At 38.8% G+C, this 18809-nt stretch overlaps 1 protein-coding gene across 3 annotated transcripts in view; it reads left to right on the forward strand.

Annotated features, from left to right (window-relative positions):
• The window catches only part of PPP2R3A (protein phosphatase 2 regulatory subunit B''alpha), a 127196-nt gene that overhangs the window by 81859 nt on the left and 26528 nt on the right, over nt 1-18809 (forward strand). For all 3 annotated transcript variants that reach the window (XM_070433463.1, XM_070433464.1, XM_070433466.1), the window contains 6 exons: nt 135-291; nt 2637-2685; nt 3172-3261; nt 15007-15182; nt 15873-15991; nt 17967-18073. In XM_070433463.1, coding sequence (XP_070289564.1) covers nt 135-291; nt 2637-2685; nt 3172-3261; nt 15007-15182; nt 15873-15991; nt 17967-18073 — 698 coding nt within the window. The remainder of the gene's footprint in view (nt 1-134; nt 292-2636; nt 2686-3171; nt 3262-15006; nt 15183-15872; nt 15992-17966; nt 18074-18809) is intronic.

The raw sequence follows: 18809 nt of genomic DNA on the forward strand, positions 1-18809 counted from the left end.
TAAAGTTCCTGATTTGATACCAAAACCAAGTTTTTAAATTCAATTTAAAAGAAAAATTTACTAGATTCTATATAATGCCCAAAGCTGGGTTTTCATAATTTTAAAATAAATTTTCTTTATTCGTACCATTTCAGACTCTAGCGCTTTTGGAAGAAGAGGAAGATATAAACCAAATCACAGACTACTTTTCCTATGAACATTTTTATGTTATTTATTGTAAATTCTGGGAACTAGATAGTGATCATGACCTCTACATCAGCCAGGCCGATCTGTCTCGATACAATGACCAGGGTGAGTTTCTATAGATGTTGAGATTTGACTGTTTTGAAGAAGGCAACAGTTACATAAATTGTCCCCCCTCATTATGGAGAATTTCTGTTTTTTAAATTCGGTAACCTAAAGGGCCAAGAATTTTTAAGTGGGAATAAGTGAAAATACTAATTTTTTTTATTTAGAAGCCAGGTGTTGGAGGAGTTTGGAGGTAAGTAAGCAATTAGAGTCTTAGTTTTGATGAATTGGAGAGCCTGTGATGTTTACTTTCTGATTATGAATTGAAATTTATTTGAAAGAGAGTATGTATATTCCTTTATAAATTTCTCATTTTATAGTATTTATACACACCCATGGATGAAAATAATGTTTCTAATGTGCCAATGTTTTGAAGGACTCTTATAAAAGCTTACTTTTAGGAATTTAGTTCAGAAAATATATATTTTTTGCAGATGAATTTTTTGTGCTTTCTTTTGTCAGAAAACAAAAAATTATATATCACATACTCCTTTTTGCTTCATTTTTACCAGTAGAAAACTTAGAACCGAGTGACTTAATATCTTTAACCAAGAAACAGTGGTTCATTCTTCTCTCATAAGATTGTCCCTGTTCAGTTCTTAAATGTCTTCTCAGGCACTGTTGATTTTTCTTAAATCAACCTTAAAAGCCTTTTAGATGCAGCAGAGTACAACTCTTAAATAAATGCATTGAATTTTGCTTCTGTTATTTGGCATGTCTGTATATATCTTAAGAAAAGATTCATTCTATATGATATTAAGTTTCATATAACTTTCATATTTAAGAAACAGTTCTACCTCACAGATTCTCAGGTGCCAATCAGGCATGAAGAGGAAAATATTCAAATGTACTTATTTGATAAGCATTTTAGTACTACTTCTTCAAGTACTCATAGCCTTCCTGTCACCAAAAAGATGGACCTATTCATCCGGTCAGCTTTATTAGCGATGCACCTTCTAATTACCTTCTCAGTGTCAGGTCATCTGTAAAATATGAGCCAGCCGCTAGAGGTCATGAAAAAGCCTAGGGGCTCTAAAGCACCCTCTCTGACTGACATAATACTTATTACATCCCAAAATATTGTATATCTACACATAGCAATTCATATAGTCATGTTAAAGGGATGAAGTCTAGAAAAACAGGCATCTGGACCTGCATAATGAATGGGCCACTGAAACTACATAATTGCCCACCCACTGACCTGTTCTTAATGGGACAACTTGATCTTCAGTTTTAGAGGGCTAAGTCTTCCAAATCTAAAAAAAAAAAAATAGACTTTCAAAAAATACTTTAGCTTTGGAATTAAATATTCTTGCCTTTCCTATACAGCCCTCTTTTGTTCTATCTAGTTCAAATTATTAACCCCATAAACCAATGCTCAACAAGTCTAGAGGGTCCTTATATAAGCTTCAGTACGTGGCCAGACATGACTGTGCTGACACCCATAGTCTCAACATTCTTTAGCCAAACTAATTTACCTTTATGCTGATTGTACCTAAGTTTATGTTAGATGCTGCTAGCTGCTAGCTCTCTAATGACCTTATCCTTGGTTCTGAAATTTTAGTGTGCATGCCATTGTCTGGGGCACTTGTTAAAAAAAGAGATATGTCCTTACCATATCCCTAGGTCTGATATCCATTGTCATCTTCTTTTTTAAAAACTAATGTTTTGGGGGTTTTTTGAACCCACAATGAGGTATGCTACTCTAGACTCCAGGCTCTATCATCAAAAGTAACATACTGTCTCAAGATATACTTGTCTCTCTCTTTAAATAAAACTGATGGAATTTCTAAAAATTATACATTAAACCATGTTATACCCTGGACTTTTATAGAATGAGAATTTAAGAAATATATGTTTATAGTATCTTTTGGTATATTTTGTAAAATTCTACTTAAAAACAATCTCCTTTTTTTATTCAACATCCCTTATATTAGGAGCCGATGATCAGTTCCTCCTTGAAATGAATGCTAGGATAAGATTTGTCTTGTTTTAGAGGAAAAGTTGTCTTATTCGATAAAACAACCAATACATTTTTGTCTTAGTTGTCAGGATGTCCAAAACTAACTTGGTGTTCAACTATATAAATATATCCTAGCTGTCAGGCACATCCATTTTCTTGTTCTTTTTTTTAAATGATTTATTGATTTGTTGATTAATTAAGCCACCTCATATTCTTATTTTTTTTTTAAGTATAAATGATGCATAAGTAAAATTTTAACTACTCCTATTCTGTTGTGGAAGATGATTATGTTTTAGCTTGTTACTACTAAAAATAAATTTCCCAAAAGTACTACCTTTATGGAGCATGTTTGTAACTAACTTTGTACTTTCTTCTTTATATTTAGCTTCGTCAAACAGAATTATTGAAAGGATATTCTCTGGGGCAGTAACAAGGTAAGAAAATTTTCTGAAAATAAAAAATGAACTACAAGTGCCCTGGCCACTGTGGCTCGGCCAGTGTGTTGTCCCGTACACCAGAAGGTGACGGGTTCGATTCCTGGTCAGGGCTTGTAAGGAAGGCAACTGATTGATGTTTCTTTCCCACATCAATGTTTCTCTCCTTTCTTCTCTCTCTCTCAAATCAATAAAAACATATCCTCCAATGAGGATTTTTTTTTTTTTAATGAACTACAAGTAAAACTGTAACAAGACTTTCTGCAATATATACAGTCATGGCTTCATATAAGACAGTATTAATTTTTCAATATATGAGCATTAGGCCTTTATCTAAATGCAGGTAGCAGTATTGATCCTGGTGATTATTTTTTTAAGTTTAACTTAATTTCCAAAGGAAGATATTACTTTATTTCTTTATCATCCTACTAAATTTATTTAATTACTCAGGAAACTAAAACCTTACGTTTTGTTTTCCTTTCCCAGGGGAAAAACAGTACAGAAAGAGGGAAGAATGAGCTATGCAGATTTTGTTTGGTTCTTGATATCGGAGGAAGATAAAAGGAACCCCACCAGGTATGACTTCTAAGTTTCCTTTGTCAAGATGTTAAACACAGGAACAAAGTTTGAAAAAGTCATGATGTATACCTAGTCAATGCCAACTCAGCCTCAGGGTGCCAAGTTGGATTAGACTTGGTCTCTCTTCTCAGACTGAATCCAGAGTCTCACAGCATATCAAGAAAAGTGCTGTTATCCCCAGAAACAAAGGTAAAGTGGCATGTGAGCTATCCTGAGGGATGAGTAGGACTAGCAAGCACTTATGTGGAATGTGGGAATAGGTACTGTGAATTTCTGTTGTTTTATGATCTTTATGGGTTCAGTAGTGAATTGGAGAGGGAAAGAAGAGCAAATTGTGGATAAAGCCAGTATCACCTTGATACCAAAACTAGACAAACATAAGAAAATAAAACTACGGCCAAAACCGGTTTGGCTCAGTGGATAGAGCGTTGGCCTGCGGACTGAAAGGTCCCAGGTTCGATTCCGGTCAAGGGCATGTACCTGGGGTTGTGGGCACATCCCCAGTAGGAGATGTGCAGGAGGCAGCTGATCGATGTTTCTCTCTCATTGATGTTTCTAACTCTCTATCTCTCTCCCTTCCTCTCTGTAAAAAATCAATAAAATATATATTTTAAAAAAAATAAAATAAAATAAAACTACAGCATCTCTCATGAAGATAGACCCAAAAAACTAGCAAGTCCAAGTTCAACTTCTCATCTTCTCAGACCCCTCTTCCAGAATCAGCAGATGCCCCCAGGGAAAGATTATCTCAAATCCTAGGCTCTTTCTCTCTGAATTTCCTTCTAGATCGGGATGCTGAAATTTTTCCCTTTCCTATTAATGAATTTTTCCTCTATATTCTCTTAATAGAGAGGATTAAAGTAAAATATTCAGTTCGTCATTACCAAAAGCAGATTAACTTTTCAGACCTTGAGATCCATCACTGGATCTCTACTTAGAAAATTTTGTCAAAAGAGGTTATTTTGAACCAAAGCTTTCTTTGTGCCCCTTTTCTCCTTTTCATGTTGCCTTTCTCCTGCCTAACAGCTAACATATTGTTGAGGTTTTACTTTTTGTCCGGTAACAAATATTTCATTTGCAGTAGCTTATTTAATCTTCATGTCACTGAGTTTAGGTATCAGTTGTTCCATTTTATAGTTGAAGAAACAAAATTCTGAGAGATTGCACACCTAGTAAGTGACCTAGCTTGGATTCAAATCCAGGTCTGTATGACTTCAAATCCTGGGCTCTTTATCACTATAATGTATAGCGCATCATACAAGACAGCATGTTTACATGCCTATCTTCTCAAATAGGCTGTGGAATCTCTAAAAGAGAGTTCTTTTGGTGTTCTGAAATTCCTTATTGCTTAAGAGACTCAAAACGTGGCCAATCCTAGAAGAAAGTTACTTTTGATTTTGACTTGTTGATCTTTGTTTCCTTGGTGCCTGCTGGTACTTACGAGCCACCCAGTGTATTTGTTCTCAGTGCTTTACTTCACATTGCTTTTCTAAAGCAGAATTTGAGCAGAAGACCATTAAACTTCACTTGTAGCATAATGAAGAAAATAGCTCTACAACAAAATCAAAGTTTTATTTTACAAAATGTAGTAGGCAACACTTTAAGAAATCAGGTTTGTGGCTTATGAAAGACAAGGTGGAAAAAACGAGTTTCATGAAAGAAATAATATGTGTCTTTCTCACATTGACGTTTCTCTCTCTCTCTGTCTCTCCCCCTCCCTTCCACTCTCTATCAATGGAAAAATATCCTCTGGTAAGGATTAACAAAACAAACAAGTTTAAAAAACCATTAAATGTATGAAGGCTTTTAATATATCTTAAGGCTTACAACTGGGAATTTAATCAAGGGTCTTCAAGAATCTTCTCTTGGGAAGTTTTACTTTGCCATAATCAGTAGTTCTTTATAGAAAAACTAGAGGCCTGTTGCACAAAAAGATTCGTGCAATAGGCCTTCCCTTCCCCTGGCTGCCAGCACCAGTTTTCCTCCGGCACCCGGGACCCAGGCCTTCGCTCCGGCTGGAGCCGCCTTCAGTCTTCGCTCTGCCACTTCGTGCCTGCGTATGAAAATTAACCACCATCTTTGTTGGCAGTTAATTTGCATATCTCACTGATTAGCCAATGGGAGGCGTAGCGAAGGTATGGTCAATTACCATGTTTGTCTATTATTAGATAGGATATTGTTCCTTGTTACCAATTAATGCTATTGGCTTCATATTCTGTGATTAATTGATGACATGGCTATACTTGCTATCCTAAGTGACAGTGCTAAATGATAACGTAGCCATAATAGAGTGTGAATAAACTTCTGGTGCAGATAGCAACTTAACCACATGTAGTACTTTTGGCCTCTTTTGAAATTTCACTTTAATGACAGTAAAGAGAATTTTCTTCAAGGTATATACCCATAATAACAAAGGAGAAGAGATAACAACGATAAACATTTGCACCCTAGGCAGTTTGGATCAATGGCTAGAGTGTCGGTATGGACGAAAGGGTCCTGGATTCGATTCCATTCAAGGTGCGTAACTTGGTTGCAGGCTTGTCCCTGGCCTGGGCCCTGGTCAGGGTGCGTGCAGGAGGCAACCAGTAGATGTGTTTCTCTCTGTCTTTCCCTCTCTCTTCCACTCTCCTTAAAAATCAATGGAAAAGTATCCTCAGGTGAAGATTAACAACAACAACAAAAAGATTTGCAAACTTGAAAGTAAATACACTTAGCAGACTCTGAATCCTAAGCCACCAGAATTAAAGACCAAGAAGTAACTAGATATACCCAGCAAAAACCTCCAAACAGTCAGGACATTGGAAGTGGGGGCAAGGTAAAGATAGAGCCAAAAATCAGAGAGTTTATAGAAAGTTGTTTAAAGAAACAGTTGATCTCTAGAACATCTTCTCTACTGAGGCAGAAGACTGTGTATGTTATTCCCTGGAGAGTGTAAAATAAGAGGGCCTCTGGACTGGGGAGCACTAGGTACAATTAAAGGTATGGTTCCACATTGAAAACACACGAGATGAATATGTGCGTAGTGATTGCTGAGATGCCCAGTCTTCATTCTTCATTCAACTTACAGAATCCTAAATCTGGCAGAAGACTAAAAGATGTTTTTCTGCAACATCTGACCAGCCCAAGAATAAAAAACAGAGGATATGACATCAGGTCATCCCCAAGGAAACAATCCAGCCAGATCACTGTACAGTAAAGCTCAGAGTACACAAACCCATAGGTTAGAACTTTCATTCAGCTTTTTAGCATTTACTCTTAAATATTAGCAGTGAACAAAGGATCACTAAATACCTGAGTAAAGCCTCTTACATAAAAGATAGAAACCAAACTAATAGAAGGTGAGGAAAGTACCTTAGCTGAAGCAGAATTCAGGGAGAAGAAATCCTCAGCAACAACAATAATGATGACAACTGTTACTGTTTTTTAGTATGTTTTTATTGCTTTTTAGAGAGGAAGGTAGAGGGATAGAGAGAGAAACATCGATGAGAGAGAAACATCAATAGGCTACCCCCTGCACATCCCCTACTAGGGATCGAGCCCACAGCTGGGGCATATGCCCACCAGGAATCAAACTGGCACCCTCTTTGTTCTTGGGTCGACGCTTAACCGCTTAGCCACACCTGCCAACAAGACAACTGTTTTGATATCCTCAGGGAGATAAGAGAAATTACATTCACAGAACATTAACAGAATGATACTTTTTATAAAAAGAACATTTAGGAGCCAAAAAAGAACTCTGGAAAATCAAAATTATGATAGCAGAAATGGCGGGGGGGGGAGTTCAGAAGATGAAGTTAAGAAAACCTTTCAGAAAGAAAAAAAGAAGCAATAGAAAATAGAGGCAAGATATGAAAATTAGAGAAGCAGTCCAAAAAATAACATAACTGGAAATTGAAATGTGATATGTATAATTTTAAAATTTAGCCATAAGAGGCATATCAGCAAGGTAGACAGTGTACAAGTTTCCATTGCTCATATCTTCCCAGAAACATCAATTTTAACTATCGATGCACAAAAATACCTTCACAAGATATAAGGATTCCAGATGAGAGGCTGCAGCATCCAGATGGAGCACAGAAATAAGAAAAATTGAATTGAAGAAGGTAGAAAGGAAAATCATCCCCTAAGCCCAGGCTGCTCAGCATGTAGAAAGACACTCTCCCCCTGGGGGAAGGATACCACAGATATGCAGAGGATCACAAGAGATTACTATGAACATATGTCAGCAAATTGGATATATGTTCATAGTAGAATGAATGAATGAATTCATAGAAACATACAACCTACCAAGACTGAGCATGAAGAAATAGAAAATCTGAATAGACCAGTAACGAGTAAGGAAATAGATCCCAAAAAAGAAAAGCCCAAGACCTGATGACTTCCCAGGAGAATTCTACCAGTTAAAGAATTCCAGTCCTTCTCAAACTTTTCAAAAAATTTTTAAAAGGTGAAACTATTCCAAACATTTTATGAAGTCAGCATTACCTTTATACCAAAGCCAGACAAGGACACTACAAGAAAAGAGAACTGCAGGCCAAAATTCTTGATGAACATACATGCAGAAATCCTCAACAAAATGCTAGCAAACTGAATTCAACAGCACATTAAAGTGATCATACACCATGGTCACTAGGATGCAAGGATGGTTCAGTATACACAAATCAATAAATGTCATATAAACCATTAACAAAATGATGGATAAAAATTATATGACCAACTCAGTATTTGTTTTTTGTAAATATTTTTTAAAATATGTTTTTATTGATTTCAGAAAAGAAGGGAGGAGAGGGAGATAGAAACGTCAGTGATGAGAGAGAATCATCAATCAGCTGCCTCCTGCACGACCCCTACTGGAGATCGAGCCTGAAACCCGGGCATGTGCCCTGACCAAGAATCCAACCATGACCTCCTAGTTCATAGGTCAACACTCAACCACTGAGCCACACCGGCTGAACAGTGTTTGCTTTTTGTTGCCTTTGTTTTTGGTGTCAAATTTTTAAAAATCACTGTCAGGACATACGTCATGGAGCTTATCACCTGTTTTCTTCTAGGATTTTTATGGTTTCAGGTCTTCCGTTCATATATTTAATCCATTTTGAATTAATTTTTGTGTATGGAGTAAGATAGTAGTGGCTGTCCTTTTCTCAACACCATTTATTGAAGACTTTCCTTTTCCTCATTGTGTATTCTTGGCTCCTTTGTCATAAATCAGTTGACCATATATGTGTGGGTTTATTTCTGGGCTCTTTATTTTATTCTATTGAACTATGTTTCTGATTTTCTGCCAATACCATACTGTTTTGAATACTAAACTTTGTAGTATATTTTGAATTCAGGTAGTTCAATGCCTCCAGCTTTGTTCTTGTTGCTCAAGATTGCTTTGGTTATTCACATTCTTTCATGGTTTGCATTTATTTTAAAACTGGAATTTTGATAGGGATTGCATTGACTCTATAGATTGATTTGAGTAGTATGCACATTTTAACAATATTCCAACAATCCTTGAGCATGGACTATCTTTCTATCTATGTGTATCTTCTTTATTTTCTTTCATAACTGCCCTATAGTTTTCAGTGTACAAATCTTTCACCTCCTTGGCTACATTTATTCCCAGGTATTTTATTCTTTTTGTTGAAATTATAAAGTGATATTAATTTCTCTTTCTGCTAATTTGTTGTTAATTATAGAAATGCAATAGATTTTTGTAATTGATTTTGAATACTGCAATTTTACTGAGTTCATTTTTGAGTTCTAACTATGTTTCAGGATTTTCATTTGCAAATAACAGTTTTACTTCTTCCTTTCCAATTTGATGCCTTTTACTTATTTTTCTTCCCTAATTATAATGGCTAGAATTTCGAGTACTGTGTTGAATAAAAGTGGTGAGAGTGGATACTTTGTCTTGTTCCTAATCTCACAGGAAAGCTTTCAGCTTTTCACCATTGAATATGATGTTAGCTCTGTGTTTCTTATATCTGGCCTTTATTATGTTGAGGTGCCTTCCATCTGTGCCCATGTTGTAGAGTGTTTTTTTTTTATCATAAATGGATATTGAATTTTGTCAAATGCCTTTTCTGCATCTATTGATGACCATACTTTCATTGATTTGTGGTTACCATGAGGCTTACCTCTAACAGCTTATATTTAAAACAGTTTTCAGTTGATAAGAACTTAAGCTTGAACATAGTCTAATGCTCTAGATTTTTACTCTCCCCCTTCTGCTTTTTATGTTTTACTAGAGGCCCAATGCACAAATTTGTGTGTGGGGGGTAGGGGGACATCAGCCCAGCCTGCACCCTGTGCAATCTGGGACCCCTCACTCCTAACTGCCTGCCTGTTCACTCCTAAATGCCCACCTGCTCGATCCTTATCGCTTGGCTTTCCACTTCTTACTGCCCGCCTGCTGGCTTCTTACCACTTGGCTCGCCGCTCCTTAGCACTGCCGTGAAGGCAGGAGTGGCTCCCACCAACGCTGTTGCACTCATCAGCTGTGAGCCCGGCATCTGGCTGAGCGGCATTCCCACTGTGGGAGTGCACTGACCATCAGAGGGCAGCTCCTGCATTGAGAGTCTGCCCCCTAGTGGCCAGTGCACATCATAGCAACTGGTCGTTCTGGTCGTTCCGCTGAAATGGTCACTGGGCTTTTATATAGAGAGACCAGAGGCCCGGTGCACAAAAAATTGTGCACTCGGGAGGATCCCTCAGCCAGGCCTGTGCCCTCTCGCAGTCTGGGACCCCTCAGGGAATGACCACCTGCTGGCTTAGGCTCGCTCCCCAGGGGATTGGGCCTAAGCTGGCAGTCAGACATCCCTCTGGCAGCCCAGGAGCCCTCGGGGGATGCCCACTTGCCAGCGGGGAGTACGCCTAGCTGCAGCCGGACATCCTTAGCGGTGCTAAGGAGGCGGGAGAGGCTCCCACCACCACCGCTGTACTGGCAACCGTCAGCCTGGCTTGTGGCTGAGCAGAGCTCTCCCTGTGAGAGCACACTGACCACCAGGGGGCAGCTCCTGCATTGAGCATCTGCCCCCTGGTGGTCAGTGTATGTCATAGTGACCAGTGATTCCCAGTCACTCTGCTGTTAGGGTCAATTTGCATATTATCCTTTTATTATATAGGATAGAGGACTGGTGCACACGTGGGGGCCAGCTGGTTTGCCCTGACGGGTGTCCCGGATCAGGGTGGGGGTCCCGCTGGGGTGCCTGGCCAGCCTGGGTGAGGGGCTGAGGGCCGTTTTCAGGCTGGCCACACCCCCTTCTGTGAGGGGGGTCCTGCTAGGGTGCCTGGCCAGCCTGGGTGAGGGGCTGATGGCTGTTTGCAGGCTGGCCAAGCCCCCCAGCAGGGACCCTTACCCCGTGAGGGTGTGGCCAGCCTGGGTGTGGGGCTTATGGCTGTTTGCAGGCTGGCTACAGCCTCTTCAGGGGGGTGTCACCCCTGGGTGCCTGGCCAGCCTAGGTGAGGGGCTGATGGCTATTTGCAGGCTGGCCACAGCCCCTTCAGGGTGGGGGTCCCCACTGGGGTGCCTGGCCAGCCTGGGTGAGGTGCTGATGGCTGTTTGCAGGCTGGCCAAGCCCCCCGGCGAGGACCCTCACCCCATGAGGGTGTGACCATCCTGGGTGAGGGGCTGATGCCTGTTTGCAGGCTGGCCACAGCCCCCAGCCACCCAAGCTCCCAGTGGAGGCTGGCTGAAAGCAGGTATCTGGGATTTATTTAGCTTCTATAATTGAAACTTTGTTGCCTTGAGTGGAGGCCACAGCCAGCCAGAGCAGGCAGGAAGCTTGGCTTCCTCCATCACCGGGGCAACCAAGCGTCCTATTTGCTCCAGCTCCGTGGCTGCCAGCCGCCATCTTGGTTGTGTTAATTTGCATATAGTCGCTCTGATTGGCTGGTGGGCGTGGCTTGGGCATATCGAAGGTAAGGTCATTTAGCATCTTTGTCTTTTATTAGTGTAGATGTCACATTTTACATCTTTTTGTTGTATCCCTTAAGTAATTATTTTAGTTATATTTTTACTAATTTTGTCTTTTAACCTTTATACTAGGTTTATAAGTGATTAATATACCTTTACTATATGTTTACCTTTACCAGTGAGATTTGTACTTTTATTACTAATTACAGGCAGTTCTCGGGTTACATAGGACTCGACGTATGTCATTTTGTGGTTATGTCGCCCATCTCCCATTTATTTATTTAAAAAAAAGTTCTGCTATTTCAACATATGTACATATGTGCTGAACGTTGTATGTTTTTTATTATTTATTTACCACAAGTAAAGGTCAGGAATTGTTATCTTTTAATTTTTTTTTTTACTTAATTACTGCTGTGTATGTGCTCCATGTGAGTGACGTAGGTGCTTATGTAGGTGGGTTCCGACTTAACGGCGAAAATCACATTACATCGTGCTATAGGAATGGATCTCCAACATAACCCAAGGACCTACTGTAGCACCCTTTCTTTTCAGCTTAAAGAAAGTCCCTTTGGAAAAAAAAAAAGTCCCTTTGTCATTTCTTGTAAGGCCAGTTTAGTGGTGATGAACTCTTTTAGCTTCATTTATCTGGAAAACTCTCCTTCAATTCTGATTGGCATATTTGCCAGATAGGTAATTCAGTTATTCTTTGTTGGAATTACTTTTTCTTATAGCAATTTGAATATATTGTGCCACCTTCTGGCCTACCTAGTTTCTGCTGAATATTCTGCTGCTAGTATTTGGGGGGAGCGGCGGGGTTCTCTTATACATATGAAGTTGTTTTTCCTCTTGCTGCTTTTAAGGTTATCTCCTTATCTTGACTATTTGACACTTTAATTATAATGTATCATGGTGTGGGTATTTTGGATTCCTCTTATTTGGAACTCTCTGAGTTTCATGGATCTGGATGTCTGTTTCCTTCTCTATGTTAGGGAAGTTAGCCATTATTTCTTCAATAAGTTTTCTGCCCCTTTCTCTCTTTCTGCTCCTTCTGTAACCCTGATAATATGAGTGTTTCTCTGATTAATGTTGTGCCATAGTTCCTTAAACTATCTTCATTTTTTCATTCATTTTTCTCTTTGATGCTAGGCAGGGAAGAAACAAAATACTTTAAGAAAATATCTAAGCCCTAACCGGTTTGGCTCAGTGGATAGAGCATCGCAGCTTACAGACTCAAGGGTCCCGGGTTCGATTCTGGTCAAGGGCATGTACCTTGGTTGCGGGCACGTCCCCATTGGGGAGGTGTGCAGGAGGCGGCTGATCAATGTTTCTCTCTCATCGATGTTTCTAACTCTCTATCCCTCTCCCTTCCTCTCTGTAAAAAATCAATAAAATATATTTTAAAAAAAGAAAAAGAAAATATCTAAGAACTTAAAGGATACTAGTTTCCAGATTGAGCAGGTTCTCAGCCCAGCAAAATAGGTGAGTTAGACCCAAATAAAGGCACTTAATAATATTTCAAAATACTAGCCACACAGAGAAACCTCTACAGGCTTCAAAGAAAATAAAAACTAAAAAAAAAGACAGGTTACAAAGGATCAGGTATCAATATGGCTTTAGACTTCTCAACAATAATGGATAGATAGAGGACAATGGATCAGTGCCTTTAAAATTCTGAAGGAAAAGCCATCACCAAGCTGTAATTCTATAACTAGCAAAAATACCAACCAAGTTAGGGGGCAGATAAAAGGTATTTACAACTATTCATGGTCTCAAAAAATTTACCTGCCATGCTACTGAAGGATGTGTTTACACTAAACAAGGAAGTAAACTAAGAATGAGGAAAATTGTGAGATACAAGAAACAGGAAAAAGGTGAAAGGAATCCCTAGAATGAAACTGTGAACCAGTCCCTGAGATCAGCTAGTTCAAATTAGAGTAGGTCAGAAGGAACCAAGAAATACTTCATCAAGAAAATCCAACTAGTGGAATACATGATGGGACTAATTATGGATGTAGAAAACGGGCAGAGATTTTGGGGGGGTTAAATTAGTAATACATACACAGAAAACTAAACAAATAAGAGAGAAAATATAGTTATACATTCTGAATGTTCAGTAATTTAAAATAAGAGATTGGGAAGGGCATGTAGGTAAAGTGGGATGAGTGGTAAAAAAGCTGAAACCTCGTCTTTCATAGTGTGAAATTAATATACAGTTCTTAAAACAGAAATGTAAGAGAGGAGCAATATAAGCCTCTTATCTGAAAATATAAAGATAAAAACCATAATAATCAGGTGTAGAAAGTGGTTGGTCCTGGGGAAGGAAAAATAAAGGAAAGAATGGGTCTGCCATTTCTCCTTACAATTTTTTTCTCTTTAAATCTTTATTGTTAAAAGTATTACATATGTCCCCTTTTTCCCCCCATTGGTCCCCTCCAGCCCTCCCCCCACCCCGCCCCAGGCCTTCAGCACCCTATTGTCTGTGTCCATGGGTTACGCACATATGCATAGAAGGTCTTTGGTTGATTACCTCCCACCCACCCACCCTCTCCATGTCTCTGGATCCACTCGGTTCATCAGTTTATTTTGTTACTTAGATTCCACTCTCCTTACAAATTTTATAAAACTATTTCTCTGAGTCTGAACTTTATACCCATATGTAACTTTTATCTTTTAATTGAATTTATTGGGGTAAAATTATCCAGGTTTCAGGTATACAAGTCTACACTCTATCATCTGTATATTGTTAGTTTACCACCCCAAGGCAAGTGTTCTGTCACTATTTATTCCGCTTTTTCCTTCTTCTATCTCCTCCCTCTGCCATATTGTTATCTGTCCATAAGTCTTTCTTTTTTTCTTTGCTTAATCCCTCCACCCTTCTCACCCAGGCTCCCACACTTCTCCTCTCTGACAGCTATCAGTCTGTTCTCTGTATCCATAAGTCTGCCTCCACTTTGTTTATTCTGTTCATTAGATTCCACATATAAGTGAAATCATATGGTACTTGTCTTTCTCTGAATGGCTTATTTCACTTAGCATAATACTCTCCAAGTTCATCCATGCTGTTGCAAAAGGTAAGATTTTCTTCATTTTTATAGCCGAGTAGTATTCCATTGTATAAATGTATGACAGCTTTTTTATCCACTCATCAACTGATGGGCACTTGCACTGTTTCCAAATCTTGGCTATCTATATATATAAAAGCCTAGGCAACTGTTACGACTGGTCGACCGAACGACCAGCTGGTAGCTATGATACGCACTGACCACCAGGGAGCATACGCTCAATGCAGGAGCTGCCCCCTGTTCGTCAGTGCGCTCCCACAGCCAACCTCCCATGGCCAGCCAACCTCCCGAGGCCCCTCCCCCCGGCCAGCTGGCTCTGATTGGCCCTGATAGGCCTCGATTGCTGGCCAGGTCGAGGGACCCTACCCATGCACGAATTCGTGCAGTGGGCCTCTAGTTGTAAATACTGCTGTAATGAACATAGAGGAGCATATATTCTTTCAAATTAGTATTTCAGGTTTTTTTTAATATATTCCCAGAAGTGGAACTGCTGAATTGAAGGGCAGTTCCATTTTTAATTTTTTGAGGAAACTCCATACTGTTTTCCACAGTGGCTGCACCAATCTGCATTCCCATCAACAGTGCACGAGAGTTCCCTTTCTCCACATCCTCGTCAACACTTGTTTGTTGGTATTTTTATGATAGCCTTTCTGACAGGTGTGAGGCAGTCGCACACATATGTAACTTTTATTTAAAAAGAAGGTGGGCAATAATAAATCTGAATGAATAAAGGACCTGTACAGGCCATTGCTAATGAGTGTCCCTCTCTCCTAGCATCGAGTATTGGTTCCGCTGCATGGATGTGGATGGGGATGGTGTGCTCTCCATGTACGAGCTGGAGTATTTCTATGAGGAGCAGTGTGAACGGATGGAAGCCATGGGCATCGAGCCCTTGCCATTCCATGATTTGCTGTGCCAGATGCTTGACCTGGTGAAGCCAGCCAGTGATGGTAACATTGCATAAAGCGCCGTTTTCACTGGTCATCTCTGTAATAGTGTGGGGCATGTAATCCTGATTGTCCTAAATTATTTAACTTTACAGAGTCTTTCAGTTTTTAAGTTTCTCCTTTACTATTAGTGTGGAACCAACACTTGATTCAAATCCTGTTTAAGAAATGGGATTTTTTTCCATGGAAACAGAAAGTAACTAGTGATTGCCAGGGGCTTGAGGGCAGGGGTAAAAAGAGATGGAGGAGGGACCACTTGATGAGTATGGAGTTCCCTTTTGAAAGGTGAAGAAAATTTTAAGGAAATCAATAGTGGTGATGGTTGCACAATACTGAGTGTACTAAAAGCCACTTAAAATACTTTAAAATAGTGAATTTTATGTTATGTGAATTTTACCTCAAAAAAGGAAAGAAATGGGACTTTTATAATAAAACTAGAGGCCCAATACACGAAATTCGTGCAAGAGTAGGCCTTCTTTCCCCCAACTGCTGGCACCAGCTTCTCTCTGGCACCGGGGACCTGGGCTTCCCTCACAGCCCCGGCTTCGTCCGGAAGGACATCTGGTCTAATTAGTATATTATGCTTTTATTACTATAGATAAATGTTTACATATACTTTTTAAACTTCAGTAGAAGTTTTTTTCACTTGCCAAAATAGGTCTTGGAATTTACCAGCCCTGTGTTTTTACATAGGCAAAATAACTCTACGAGATCTGAAGAGATGCAGAATGGCTCACATCTTTTATGACACTTTCTTTAATCTGGAGAAATACTTAGACCATGAACAGAGAGATCCCTTTGCAGTCCAGAAGGTACAGTATAGTTTTAACTTCTATTTGAGGGTTGTAATATCAGGGGCTGTGTGCTACAGATAAAAATGGTTTCTGTCTGCAAGAACTTGATATTTAAAGAGGTAACATTTAAAACATTTCATCACATACTGAAAAGAGCATAAAGGACCTAGAGCACATCTGTTCAGACAGCTAATCAAGTTTAGATAACCTACATCTGCCTATCATTGAGTGAATTGTATGGCCCATGTGCATTTACATATATATTAGAAACTAGTTACAAAAAAATGTGTTTGAAAAAACTTCTAATTTTGAAATATATCAAAAGGTACATCTGTATTAGAAAGTATATTGGACTTGATTTAATTGTATCATGCATTTCTGGGATGACCTGGTAAATAGCTTTCCCCATCATAATGACAACTAGAAGCTCTCTATGATAAACAAACTTCAGATAATGTAACACTTTTTCAAGTGTTAATGATCACTGTTCATGACTATCAGTTTGAAATCATTCTACACCTAAAACAGATGAGCACCCTTCCCTATACAAAAACCTATGGACCCTCAGAAAACCTGGACATACGACCCATGTCCAAAAACAAACAAAAAGTAGAATATCACCACTTCCCCTTCAACATTCATTCCCCTGTTTTAAAAGTAAAAATTATGTTAATACAAAAAGACTGTTTCAGTTGAGTCATACAGGAGTACAACAGGAAACTTTTACAATCTTTTCCTTTCCTTCTACATGTTGCATAACCTTTTGACCTAAATAGTAGTAAGAATACAAAGATCACCTCCTAAAATACAAATACTCATTGCCAATTCTAAGTCTAAAAACGCATGCAAATTTCAGAATGTTAAAAGGTTGGGGTTGGAGTCCCTAAAATGGATTAAGTGTAATAATTAACACATTGTATGATCAATTTTTAGGTATTTGCATTCTTCTAGGTATAATTAACCCTACATCCTAGGAAAATGCTAATTCATTATCATTATAGAAAAACATATTTTACCTGGAATATATAATCCATGATGTTCATATTATAGAAGGAAAAGAAAATGGCCTTTCCCCCCTTTATTTCTTTTATTTGTGTTATAAATTTTACTGTTAAATTTTAACTTTAAATTTTACTTTTCTTTATAGGAGGAGCTAATTAAATTTGTTCTGATGTGCAAAAAAATGATTAGTCAGAAAGTGCTCAGTTAAACTCCAGACACTGTTGAAGAGACACTGGTTATATAGAAATGAAAAAGACTTAGTATATAAAGAATAGGTATATAGAGATGAAAAAGACGGAATAGTAAAAGGTGGAAACCAAGCATATACTATAGCAAAGCAATGATTTGAGGGAGAAGGGCTGTTTCCAGGAAGACAGCAGAGATGACATGGTATCTGACCTGGATTTTATTTTATTTATTTATTTATTTTTATTGATTTCAGAGAGGAAGAGAGAGGGGGAGAGAGATAGAAACATCAATGATGAGAATCATTGATTGGCTGCCTCCTGCACACCCCACACTGGGGATCGAGCCCACTGGGCATGTGCCCTGGACTGGAATTGAACCTGGGACCCTTCAGTCTGCAGGCCAACACTCTGTCCACTGAGCCAAACCAGCTAGGGCTGACCTGGATTTTAAAGAAGCAGTAAAAATTTGCCAGAGTAAGGGGTGGCATATGCAGGTGTCATATGCAACCCACAGGTCACTCCAGATAGCTGTTGGGCAAAGTGCCAGGGAGGATGTGTCTAGAAAAAGGTCTCTGATTACAAGGCTAAAGAATGTAGACCTAAAGAATTTAGCTGATGAACAGTAGACTATAATTTTGTGATTGCAGGTGTGGAAAATCACTTTAGGAGTATTATTACTTTAGCACTTCTTTTAACAATGAAACATTTTCAGAGGTTTTTTTTTTTCAGTGATCCATAAACCTATCTCCAGTTCTTTGTCTTTAATTATTTTTTCTTTTCTGTGCGGTACTCTTTCCAATCAGGATGTGGAGAATGACATGCCTGAGCCCTCTGACTGGGACAGGTTTGCTGCTGAGGAGTATGAGACGCTTGTAGCGGAGGAGTCTGCCCAAGCACAGTTCCAGGAAGGGTAAGTGAATCTCCCTGTGTCTTGTAGAACCTTTTTAGGAGAGGTACCCATATCAGGAAATATTAAAACCACCTTAAAAAATCAAGCTAGTAATCCTTTCCTATTTTTACAATTTTTGAGTATCATAAACATGAGTGATTTTAAACAACTTTAGTTGAATGAATATTTTCCCCAGCAGTCTTTCTCTTTCCTTCTTAATTTCCTGAAGAGTCTCCTCATGTCCTATTTCCTTTAATGAAGTTGTACCTTTCACTGGAAACTAAGATTGTTGTGCAGTCATACTGCTTTGTTAGTGATGTCAGTGAACTCTGTAAATATGGAAGGAGGCCAGAAGAACTGAAAAGCTTTTCTAAGTAATAAAAGATGATCATGTTTAAAACAAATCTTTATCATATATGGTCTTCTGCATTCAACCCTGAACACGAAATAACTTCTACATGGAATTTATAATAGTGTATTATCCCACAAAAGGACCATGATAAGAAATTAAATCATGAGACTTTCACTGCTTAGAACATTTCATAACTTTATAATTTGTTGGCTCTTTCCATCACCTAGGGATTCCTCCTCTAATTCTTCTTTAGTCATTGTTTCTCTAAGGCTCTCAATGAATACTTATTATTAAAATAGTGCATTTTTAATAAGCAGTACATTCATATAATTTAATATTCAAAGAAACAATAGTCAAAAGTTTCTTACTATTCAGTTTTCCTCCCTTAAAACAACCACTGTTATC

This window comes from Myotis yumanensis, unplaced genomic scaffold, assembly GCF_028538775.1.
Source record: "Myotis yumanensis isolate MYYU_CA2020_CCGP unplaced genomic scaffold, mMyoYum1.0.hap1 SCAF_14, whole genome shotgun sequence".
In the NCBI taxonomy this organism is placed as follows: domain Eukaryota; kingdom Metazoa; phylum Chordata; class Mammalia; order Chiroptera; family Vespertilionidae; genus Myotis; species Myotis yumanensis.